This window comes from Prosopis cineraria, unplaced genomic scaffold, assembly GCF_029017545.1.
Source record: "Prosopis cineraria cultivar Desert tree isolate PC_DT_omini unplaced genomic scaffold, ASM2901754v1 PC1, whole genome shotgun sequence".
Classification (NCBI taxonomy): domain Eukaryota; kingdom Viridiplantae; phylum Streptophyta; class Magnoliopsida; order Fabales; family Fabaceae; genus Prosopis; species Prosopis cineraria.
In genome coordinates, this window is record NW_026555332.1 from 58,745,637 (window position 1) to 58,758,357 (window position 12,721).

At 34.5% G+C, this 12,721-nt stretch overlaps 2 protein-coding genes across 2 annotated transcripts; both read left to right on the forward strand.

Annotated features, from left to right (window-relative positions):
* The first annotated feature begins 1,240 nt into the window (after positions 1 to 1,240).
* Positions 1,241 to 4,956, forward strand: LOC129314627 (light-inducible protein CPRF2-like). The gene is made up of 6 exons (XM_054958109.1): positions 1,241 to 1,728; positions 2,935 to 3,031; positions 3,222 to 3,426; positions 3,801 to 3,876; positions 3,979 to 4,104; positions 4,292 to 4,956. Exons 1-6 carry the CDS (start codon positions 1,348 to 1,350, stop codon positions 4,682 to 4,684), a joined length of 1,278 nt encoding a protein of 425 aa, XP_054814084.1. The 5' UTR covers positions 1,241 to 1,347; the 3' UTR covers positions 4,685 to 4,956.
* Positions 4,957 to 7,569: 2,613 nt separating this feature from the next.
* Positions 7,570 to 11,160, forward strand: LOC129314635 (sec-independent protein translocase protein TATA, chloroplastic). Its single transcript, XM_054958121.1, has 2 exons — positions 7,570 to 8,087; positions 10,857 to 11,160. Exons 1-2 carry the CDS (start codon positions 7,761 to 7,763, stop codon positions 10,989 to 10,991), a joined length of 462 nt encoding a protein of 153 aa, XP_054814096.1. The 5' UTR covers positions 7,570 to 7,760; the 3' UTR covers positions 10,992 to 11,160.
* Positions 11,161 to 12,721: the final 1,561 nt, after the last annotated feature.

Below are 12,721 nucleotides of genomic sequence, written 5' to 3' on the forward strand. Positions count from 1 at the left end.
TTAGTAAAAAAAAAAAAAGCATACCATTCAGTGTGTGAAAACAATCCATCCCAAATACAGTTTTATTGTGCCTTATCCGGATTTGAAATATAGGGATCCCGCACCAACCACTTATTTCCTTCATTTTTCAGCCCTAGTCGTCCGCACTCCGTTGCCCATGCTTGAGAAATTCATGCATGCACGATTACATTATTCATAATTTACCCAATAAAATTATATCAATTTAATCAAATTAACTATTGTGCATCATTATTTTTAGTAATTTTATTTTTACAACAGAATTTTAATTTAATTTCTTACATTCTCTCTTTATAATATTATTAATAACAAAATCAATTTATATTTAATATTATTCTAATATCATGTTTTTACTGGATGAAAATAAGATTTTTTTTCCAATTTTCCCTTGCTCTGTCCCCGTTACAATTTTTCCACTCCACTTCTTTACCTTTTACAGAAATTATATTTTTCCTGACATTATTTTATTTTTACTGCATGGAAGGTGGATAATGAAAATGAACAGGGATATTGTGGTATAAATGATAAGACTTCTCGCCGATTTTATTTAGATTATATATATAATCATCTTTTAAAAACAAATTTTGACGGGAGCAATAAAGTAAATCACATGCCAAGCTTACAGGAAAAAAAAAAAGACAAGTAATTTTATAAAACAAGTAATTGAAATAGGATTTGGCATGGAGGTAGAGATGGATAGTCCGGGCAAACTTAAAAAAAAAAAAACATGTAATTTTAAACCATTAATAATAATGTTCAAACAATAATGTTAATTATTCGAAAGATGCAAATGAGCAAATTGGGGGAAGAAAACTTTGGATAATGGTCCATTTTGAAATCGAAAGACGATGTAGATTAGATTCACAAAGTGCAGACTGGATAAGAATGAAGAAATAAAGAGAAACAAAATTGGACCCATCCACGAATATCAAATAAATTTCTTTAATGACGGCATATAATATATAAATCGATCGAATCCAATCAGAACAACCTTATTTTTGCACGATAAATTAAAAAGTAAAAGTTTCATTTCAGGTACGTTTTTTTTGTTTTTTTTGGTTCTTCCTTTAGCATTGAATCTCAAATCTGCGTCAATTTCTCTTTAATGCGATAACGTTAACACGAGAAAATGAATGGATGTATTGTCAATCGGATCGTACAGATACGATTCCGCACGCTTTTACTGTTGACGATCTAGAAAATCTTTCCGTAATGAATATGATTAGTCTCTATTAATTACACACGCGGGGTCCTCTTATTCTCTCTTTCTCTCCCTCATTGGAAAGTGTCAGGCCGCAATCCAATTGCACAAGGGAAGCGGGAAACCATATGGATAGAGTGTTTTCCGTGGAGGACATTTCTGAACAGTTTTGGTCGCCTCCGGTACCCGCCGTAAAGGATGAATACTCCTCTGGAATGAATCGCAGTGCTTCCGAGTGGGCTTTCCAACGATTTCTCCAGGAAGCTTCTGCAGCTTCCGACGCTTCTCACCCTTTTGCTTCATCCAATCCTGACAAAAACGAAGACCGTGGACATAAAATCGAGGGAAAGCACAAACCCAAACAGGACCTCACCGCGCCATCCATTCCCAAGAATGCTGGTGTCTTCTCCAATGCACCTTCTCCAAGCATTCCTGCTGATTCCGAGCATTACCAAGCTATTCTCAAGAGCAAACTCAATCTCGCTTGTGCAGCCGTCGCCTTGACTCGGGTACTTCTTTCCTTCTATTGTTATATAATTTATATTGCGGAGAAACTTAACAAGCATAATAAAAATATTTGCGGCGGATAACAAATGATTTGGTGGTTTCTGTATTGTATATCGCGTTTTTGTGCCTCTCAGTTTTTCTGGTTAACTGGAGGCTAGTCCGGGTCCTGCGAAAGATCCCACACTCGAAGGAAAAGTTTCTTTTGCTAAAAAAAAAAAAATTATAAAATGGCCGGATAAACCTGATTTTTAGCGTAGTCGGCGATATGATCCACTTTTTGGCTTTTAGGATGCCACGTAATAGAAATTTGAGATTCAGAATCGCGTGTTTTTTCTCGTTTCTTAAGGCCCCTGCTCTTATTGATTTCCGTAGCTCGTTGAGATTCAGATCAAAACGAACAGTACAGAACTGGGAAAATAAAGTGAAGTGTACAGTTATACAACTTTAGCTCTGATATCATTTGCTGTTATGTTTTGGACCCAAATCATTGAAAGGTTACGGTTTTTATGGAAGTTAGCCAACTTAAAAAGCAAATGGAGACTACAGTACCTTGGACGGGCAATATAAATTTTGCTGGAAAAAGCAAAGTTGGCTCCATTTGGACGGTTGCTCTTGAAGTCAGCTGTCCCTCGGACTAACGGACTTCCAGGAGCGCAAGTTTAAAGATTTTTATTGACATATCGACTCGTATTTCCCCTCCTATGCTGGGAGATTTAGATTGTAGTTTTTTTAAAGTTGTTAGTTGTCAAGCTACTACCAAGGCTGAGTTTTGGAAGAATTTTACTTTTTAATGATTTTATGTTTGCTTAAGTATACAGTCTCTCTTTTTCTGCGGTATTCTGTGTAGTTTCTGTTGTTTTTATAGTATGCTGTATAGCGTTAATCGCGTTGTATTTTTCTGCATGGCTGTATTAACGCTTATCTTTCTACTTATTCTCTCACGTTCTTCTCTCCATGTCTTGTCAACTCTCAGTATATATGCTTGCAAATTGCAATTATTTTTGGCCTACTGGACTAATTCTACTCTCTGAAATTGGCCGTAACTTCATGTATATTCAGCTCCAATGTTTTTCTTAATTTTTAAGATGCGTAACTTTAAAAGTTTTACATGGTCTAAAAAAGGTTACTGTTCCCCCATTCCATAGTGAGTGTGTAAAACCTTTTGGAATTTAGCTGTATCTTATGCTTTTTTCTACTCATGACAATAGGGTTCTTTAGCCAAATCCCAAGATCCAGCCACTTTACCTAATGGCGTATCTAAGGCTAACAAAACTCCTCAAGACGGATCTCCTGCTACATTAGAAGGTTTGAATCTCTAATGCTTGTAGATATGTCTATGAAAGTTAGTAAGAATGTGGATAAGTATTGTGTATGAAGAATATACGTTAAACAAGATGGATGGCATTTATTTGTATATCGCGTGTTAAGAAGCTTGTTGCGTGTTATACTTAGTGAATTATGTCAATTATATCTTCTCTTGTGTATGACCTTGTAGGACATGGTCCATCTAACATACATGATAAAGATGCGAAAGGACCAGTTGGAATTCCTTCATTACCTGCCGTTCAAAAGAAATTGGCAGTTGCAACCAAGCCAACAACCAGTGGATCATCGAGGGATCAGTCTGATGATGAGGAAGCTGAAGGAGAGATTGATATGACTGAAAATATGGATCCTGCAGATGCAAAACGAGTAAGGAGGTACATTAATCTTGGCTGCATACTACGAGGTTGTTTCTGGCAATATTTAAACTTGAGTGTATATACTCTCATGAACCAATTATAATATGAATATTTTCCTTGTGAATGGCTTGTGTATGAATTAGAATTGTTTTAACATCATAGATCGATGGACTTCCCTTCTGAATAAACAATGTGATGGCCCTGCCAGACAGAAATTGTGTCTAGTGTATCCAACATTTCGGAGCTGAATAACTTCTCATGTTACTGATAAAGCTGCATGAATTTATAAAAAAGAACATATAAAATAGGTTATCGAACAGTTATTCATTCAATTAGGGAGGAATTGTGCTATGTGATCAATTATTTTATGCCTGATGACATCGGTGATACAGGATGCTTTCCAATAGAGAGTCAGCCAGACGCTCGAGAAGAAGAAAGCAGGCTCATTTAACAGAGCTTGAAACACAGGTTGTAGCTTCTCTTTTAGGCTTCCTTTCTCTAGCTCTCGCCCCATGTGCGCTTCTTTCCAATTGAGTCATCTCTATTTTCTGACCTAATTTTGCACCTTAGGTTGCTCAATTAAAAGCAGAAAATTCATCATTGTTAAATCGTCTTGCTGATGTCAGCCAGAAGTACAATGAAGCTGCTGTTGACAACAGAGTCTTAAAAGCTGACGTCGAAACATTAAGAGCAAAGGTAAGACCGTAAGAGGCACGCAAGCGTTCTTTCAGTTAAATTCGTTTTGGGATCAAGAAAATCCTCACGTAGCAAACATGCTGACTCTTGCTCAAATGTTGCTGTCTCTCATTTGGCTGGCAAGCTGAATCAATGTCAGAAAGCTAGATACATATCTGATTTATATTGGATGTCATATCATATTCAGGTGAAGATGGCCGAAGAGACTGTCAAAAGAATAACTGGGTTAAACCCAATGTTCAATGCCATGTCTGAGATATCATCGATGGGCATGCCATTATTTGATGGTAGCGCCTCTGACGCATCAGATGCAGCTGTACCTGTGCAAGATGACCCAAATCATAACTTCTATCAACGCACTTCGATCAATTCTTTGTCTGGGCCTGATATAAAGGTCAACAATGGACTGATAGATATATCTTCCATAGAAAATGTGCAGCAGAACCCCACGGCAATGGGAAATGGAAACAAGAAGGGGCGAACAGCTTCCCTGCAGCGGGTGGCTAGCTTGGAACATCTTCAGAAGCGTATCCGTGGTGATGCAGATTCTTGTAGTCCGCCCAGCAATGGGGAGCAGTAATAGCAAAGACAGCCATGAAAACAAGGATGGCTAAAGAAATTCTGAAACATTTATTTTCGTTGTAAATGCTGGCCTATTCATCTTGACTATATCGTAAATCCATTTGTTGTGCTCAATAAACTTGTAAATTATGGCCTATTCATCTAAACTTGTAGCCTACCAAACTCTAAAGCGGCCTACGGAACTTGTCAATTGGTTATCTTGGTTGCTATATCTTAGCCTCGCATATTTAAACGGAATAAACAGTATCCCACAATTTCAAATTTTATGAATTCCTGGTTCGTTATGAGTATTCAAAATCTTCTACAAAGCATTCAAGTTGGTTGTTCGAATTGAACTATAACTAGCTTTATTTATAATCCCCTTGACTTTCATCTCATTTCTTACTGTTTCGACATCAATCTACCATTTCGCAGAAGCATATAAATTGGACATGGCAACATAATCCTCGCTCCTAGGAGCCAAGTCATCACAGTTTTGCTCTTGAAGTTGCAAGAGAAGCTTCCCCACCTTCTCGCCTATTGCAGTGTCCCCATGAATGTTGCACGCACCAAGGAAAACTCCTCCATAGCACAGCAGTTGGGCGAACTGGCATTCCCATGATAAAATATAAGCTTCTTTTTATCATCTGCCTTGACCAAGAAGATCGACAATACAACTATAATGTTGCATATTTGGCGTCACCCTAAGCTTTTCGTTCATAGCACAGAACAAGCCACGGCCTTCTTGAACGAGCCCAGCATGACAAGAGGTAGAAAACAAGCTCAAAAAGATTGCTGCATTTGGCTTTATTCCATTCATTAGCGCCCCCCCCCCCCCCCCCAAAATTTTCACATCAAAGCGCTAAGGCTTGTTCTCCTTTCTCGTGGATAGAAAGGACAGCAATTATCGCCATCCAAGTCAAGACATTATTCTGATTCATCCGCCTAAGAATTGAGAAATCACTTTCGAGACACCCACACTTGCAGTACATATCAACAAGCCCAGTGCCAATATGCACATCATCTTCGAGGACACATCGTTTTCTCTGCAAACGCATGCAGGGAAGCAACTGTTGCTAGCATAACTAGTTGAGAATCTACCGAAAGGACACAAACCACGGTAGCATCCGTGGTCATAACCCCACTCTCATCCATCAACATGTCCAGCATATTGTTTGTCCTGCCCTTTAGGAAGAATAACCGGTCATCATTGCATTCCACGTGACACTGCTTTCTTACATTTCAAAGAATACCCTTCGATACGACGTCTCTATTGCCCGTGTAAAAATGTATCCCCGTAGTTGGAACCATTATATTTGAGGTAACTCCGTGTTTTACAATGTGGGCTTTAAGTTGTGTGCCTAGCAATAACGTTTAAGCTGAAGGAAAGCGAGCTCAAGCTCCGAGAATAAAAAATGGAAGTTTAATCATCGAAAACCATGTCTCCCTTGGAAAACGCACTTCGCAAAACAAGGATAGAATCCTCGGGTTGACAACATCTTACCAAGGTATTAAAGAGAAAGAAGTCGTCTAATCTGCGTACTCTAACACCAAATGCACATGATTGGCAATTTCGTCAAAGATGGTAGATGTTGGAGGTTCGAATTGGGAAGGTTTTAAAAAACTCTCGTGAGGGTAGTGTGAGGAATAACGACTGTATCACCAGTGAAAAAGCCGGCAATCATGTGATGACATGTGTGTTGTCTAGTGTTGGGAAAAGACCCTGGAGAGGCAGTGATGACTCAGAGGGCTGTTACATTTCAACATTTGTCTACTCCAAAAAAAAAATGCTCTTGAAAAAATTAATATAAAAATAAAATAAATTATTAACTTTTATAAAAATTATTGATATATATATTAAAAATTTAAAAAATATTGTATCTTTTAAAAATTTTAAAAATTATAATTTTTAATTTTATAAATTAAATTATCTACGTGGTTTGTTATTCTTTTTGATTGATTATCTCATATTTATTTTTATTTTTCAATTTATTTAATTTTATTTATTTTTAGTAATCAAATGGAACTTAATTTTATATTATTTGCATATATTTTAATATCCCTATTTCTAATTATGATAATTATTTTTAAAAAGGGAAAAAGGTTCTAAGATAGGGAGAATTTTGATGTCATTAAATGATTTAATCCTAATAAATTGACACTAATATTAAGAAATTAACATTATTATTGTGTTTTTGGCAAAATATTATAATTGTTTTTAATGAAAATAAATATTCAGTTTTTAGTGTGCGCGTGTATTTAGATATACGCACTATGAAGATCAAAATATTGGCTATACAGCATGCGATTGGTTTCAGTGCTAATCATGTGCTTGATTGGTTTCACTGCTCATCAGGTACTCATCTGATGAGCAATCTAAATAGTCTAAATTTTTAATTTTTATTTTATATTTATTAAAATATAAAACATAAAATTTTAATAATTTATCTTATTATTAATATGAATAATAAGGGAGTATATTTTAATAGTTAATTTATAAAAATTAAAAAAATAATATTAAATTAAATTATTTAAATTAAATATACTCCTCTAATTCATTTTATTGATTATCTTTAAAAAAATGATGTGGTTTACTTTATAAATTATTGAATTGATAATAATGTTTTATTTCAAATGAAATGTTTAAATTATTTTTAAAAAGTAAGAAAAATAAAAAAATATTATATAATTTATTTACTTTTTAAGAGTTATATTTATAATTTTATTAAATTTTATTTTTTATATTTTTATTATATTATTATTAATAAAATTAATAAAAATAATTTATAAATAAGAAGGAGAAAAGTAGATGATAACAATTAATATTTTATAATTTTCTGTAATAAAAATAAAAATTATAAATCTGCACTTCCAGATTTTTCGAAGTGACTGAGGATCAAAGCCAGACTTCAGACGGCATAGGAGTATTTGGACGAATGAAAAAGAAAAAAGAAAATATCAGACATAGAACCCTGGTCCACGTTATCTAATCACCCGAGCCGTCGCGCATACCCAAGAAGTCCTAATTTCCACCGGAATCTGCATCAGAGCACAGGCAACGAAGGCATTTCTGAAAGATCTCAAACAAACAAACGATGGAGATTTCGTCTTCTCTTACCCTCTCCCTTTCTTCTTTAATTCGAAGAACCCCCGTACATCTTCCTCACTCCTCCTTCTTGGTCACGAGCTCTACCTCGACATTCTTAAAGAAAGCAAGGATTGGTGTTGGTTACCCTTCCGTACGGGAACGAATCAGAAGCAGAACCAATCGACCTAACAGGGGTCTCACTTGCAACGCCTTGTTCGGTTTGGGTGTACCCGAGCTCCTTGTCATTGCTGGAGTGGCTGCTCTGGTTTTCGGACCCAAGAAGTTGCCAGAAGTGGGTCGGAGTATTGGCAAAACTGTTAAGAGCTTCCAGCAGGTTCCTATACTCATCTGACACATCTGTATTTATAAATTATCTACTTCTTTTTTTTTTTCCTTTTTTCGATCAAGTTAATCTATTGTCCTTGCGCTGGAATTCTCTGATAATTATGATATTAGTAAGGATTTTTTAACTCGTGTTTTTCAGCACTTCAACTAGAATTCAAAGAGATTAAGAAAAAAAAAATGAATTCAATCTAGTCCTCCTCTATGTAGGCTTACGTATAGCATCAATCCAAGGTTGAATCAGCGGAACCTTTCGGTTTCTTTCGGAAAAGTTTTGATAATGTATATCGCTTACAATTTTTGTCCCTTGTTAGAGTAGGCCTTCATTGGAAGCCTCTAAGCTTCGTGCACAGCCTTCTTTACCTAAACCACTGATTATTGATTTATTCGAGTGTGGAAGATCTTGCTTTAGTTTCACTAGATTCCTGGACGCGGCATGCCATTTGGGGTATTTAGTATTTATGACTGATATGAGGCAGTGATATTTGAAATATCCCTGATATCCAGGTAGACTTTAGTATTTGATCCCAGTGTTATCAGAATCGGACTGGACCGGCCGGTCCAACCGGTTCAACCGGGAACCGATCCCAAGTCCGATCCGGTCATCACAAAAAACAAATTTCAAGAATCGGTCAAAAACCAGCATAACGGCCGTGAACTGGTAAAAAACCGACCAAGAACCGGTTATATTATTTTTAAATTTTTTATTTTTAATTCATATTTTAAAATTATAATTTATACATATTTATGCCTAATAAGCATTATGAAATAAAAAAAATGTATGAAATATGTATAAATTATGTATATGTGTATATATTTTAAAGTTATAAATTATGAATTATGAAACACTTGTATATGTTTTGGATGAAAATAATGTAATATTGATGGATGTTATATTTTTTATTGTATATTATTTTGTTTGAAATTTAAACATTCATTTTTGTTACTATATATGATTATTTCTTTCTATTTTAAATATATAATATTTTAAATATATTAATTTATTTATGACCGGTTGGACCACAGTTCAAACTGCGGTCCGACCATTGAACCGTGAACCAGTACCTCAACCGGTTCAATAGCCGGTCCGATTTTCATAACATTGTTTGATCCCTCTCTTCCATGATGGATAGGGAGTGCATGCGTATTTATAATTACATGCACTGACATTACTTGCATTTGTGCAGATTGAGGTTTATGCTTACGCTAAAATGTGAGGAAAGACCTTGAGATGTGCTGCACTAGTCATGAATTAATATTGTGTCTTGCTATAAATTTTATATTGTATGTTGATATTGATATATTCATGACTTAAGGAGAGTGGTTCTCACATGAATCTTTTGATAAGAAATTAATCAAGCTATTTGTGAAGGACTTATTTTAGTTTGTTTTGATTGAGATGTGATTAGTTTTAGCCGCATCTGCATCTTAGGTGTTTAATGGCTAGTTAAAAATGTAGACTCGCTGTTAGGAATTCTTCGTGAGTCTTTCTTAGACAAGAAGCTCCATTTCCCTTGTAATAAAGAGGACATAGCAAATTGTCACGATCTATGATTTTTCATGAGGTTAAGGTGGTCTGAAATGCTCTAGAACCCTCCAAAAGGCTCTCAAGTAACCTTAAGAGAATTATAGAGTGCAAAAACGTTCTAAAGAAATCTACACAATCTAGCCTCAATATTTTAATAGTCTCTAGATATTTTCATGTAAATATCTAGATAGATATTTATTGTAAATATCTAAGAGAGAATTCTAGATAATCAATTGTAGCTGTAGGATCAATTCAATCTCCACTCTACTAAGGAGGTGAGAATTTTTTAGAGGAGAGGCCTATAAACACTACCTTCCACCTCATTTATAAACTATCTTTGAGTTCTCAAGCAATACAACTTTTACATTTCTCAAAGCTCTTTCAACTATTCTTTGCTCTCAAGCTTTCCCTTTCCTCAGTTTAGCAAAGCATCCTCCTTTTTAATAAATCAGGTTTACTTAACATTTTCTAGTGAAGAGCGTCTAATTGCTGCACGGGTCGAACTAGCCCTGTGACAAAATGCTTTAAATATCAGGTGGTGCTGTTTCGTGTACTTTTGCAACACTTAACTCTCGTCACAACTCTTTATGTTCGTTGAGTATTCACGTTGCTTGCTTATGTTTGCTTTTATGAAATAAGAATGAAATCATAGGAAATAATTTGTTAAAGACAAGAAAGTCTTGATAGCCTGAGTTAGAAGGGGAAGGCAGGAGTATTTGTGCATTGCTTCAAGGCTTGATATAATCATTTGCTTCGAACAAGTTGGAATTGTGAAATTTAAGCTGCCATTGAGGAAAGTTGGTGGAATCTGAAGGGGCTTATGAGCCCAGTCATGGGTGGCACTCCAAATTTAACTTAAAACCTTGAGCTTTGCTGTGCTAACTTAAGGATAAATGTTAAATAAGTAAAAATTGGGTAAGAAATGGAAGAGGCAGAAGAGGTTCCAGACTATGCAAGATTATCTTCTAAGAACATGTCCCGTGGGGCTCTTTTTTGTACTGTTTTCAAGTTTAGCTTGTCTTTTCTTACTTCTGATTTCTGATATCAATCCCACAGTCACCATGCTTGGCGCCAAGAACGTTGAGGGTTAAATCGTTACTCTAAGCATTCATTAGTCACTATGCATTAGGATAATTATGGAGGATTACTAAGAATTTGAAGATTGCAATCTACTAACTGTTGGGTTTTCTACACATTGCTGTTAAGGTTTCTATTGTATTGTAAATCTCGCAGGCAGCAAAAGAGTTTGAGTCTGAGATTAAAAAGGAACCTGATTCCATAGAAGAGGCCCCTGCTGAGAAACCCACTGCTGTCAGCGAACAGGAGAAGCCAGACATCAAAGTCTCTAGTTCAAAGGAGAGTGTATGAAATTTGTAGATTTGTCAAATAGGGATAGTCTAGCAAAATTTGACCGTCGCGCAGTCCATTGAAGGAAATTATTCTACCGTATTATCGAAATTTTCTTCGGAAACTACAGATATGTTCCTTGTAATTGTCTGCTCTGTTCACTGTCATATATAACCCTTCTTGAGTTCTGCAGGCCGATGTCGTGGTAGCTTTTGACGACTGTCCAGATGAGAAAGTAGGGGAAGGCTGGTGAGGTGGAAGAAAAGTGAATGTTATTTAAACCTTTGATCGATATTTAATTAATCGCCGTAAGTCGCTTATCAGTTGCCGCTTAATTTTTCTGGTAAATACGAGTAGAAATCAGACTTATAACGGAGCACTAGAGTTAGATATTGGAGAGCAATAAACATAGGATAACAGGTCGTGTTTGACAACAGCCACAGCCACGGCGTTCCTTTGCTGGCGCACAAAATTGGGGTGTACCGGTTGATTGATTCAATTTTTTTCTTTTTAAACAGTGCCAGGAGTTTACATTTGGGAAAATTGCAAAATATATATAGTGTGTGTGTGAGTATATATATATATATATATATCTCCTCTCCAAAGATGGGAATAACAATTTTAACAATTGTGAATGTGATAATTATTATGTAATCTCTATAAACTTGATGGCATTTTGATTTTTAATGAAATGGTATATTTGTTTTATTAACTATTAAATGATTTGGTTGGGTTAATTAAAAAAATAGAAAATGTTTTTTTGTTAAATTTGTTTATCAATCAAGTGCGTTTATAGTGGTCACTAAAAAATAAAAGAAAATAGTCATGTTTTAACCCATTGATAAATTGTAAATTTGCAGGAAAGAAGTAGTAATTTTTTATTAAAAAAATTATATATAGGTTTATGGAGCAAATTTATTTACTAATAAATTTTGTAAAATTTGAAAACTACAATCAAATTCTTTAAGATCTGAGTGTAATTTAAAATTATGTTGTAAAGATAATATCTCTATTAAATATATATTATATCAATTAAATAATTAATTTATAACTACTTCATCAGTAATTTACAACTATAAGTTTAATTTAATTTTTTAAAACTATACCTTAACATATTTAATAGTTAAACAATTATGTGTTATTAACAAAATTTAATATTAATTATTTATAATTATTTCATCAGTTAAACTGATTAGTTTAATTATTGAATATATGACGTTAGAAGTATAAAAAGTTAAAGTTATAGTCGTAAATTATTTATAAAGTAGTTATAAATTGTTTGATTGATGTAATGTATATTTGTTTGATAGGGTCATTATTGTCTTTTTATCTTAATTTTAAATTACACTTAGATCTTGTAGTTGTGGTTTTTGAATTTCTTAAGATTTATTTATAAATAAGTTTGTTCCAAAAGTTTTATATGTAATTTTTCTTTTTATTGTGTTTTAATCAATGACCCAACTAAAATGGGCATTTCCTAACATATAACTTTAACATCTTGATTATTAATTAGAGCTAAATTAATAAATAATTAGGATTTTGAATGACAATTTAATATTTTGACTCTTTAATTATATGCGCTGCGGTGCATAACACATAAAAGTGATTAACAAGGATGTGAAAGCTCGTGGGTTCTGAAGGAAAAGGGAGAGAAATCATGACAAAGGAGAGAAGAGGGAGGAGCAGCTAGGGCAAGCGATTTTGAAGCCTTGGGAGACATTTCTGACTAATATCTTATAGGGTAAGTTTTG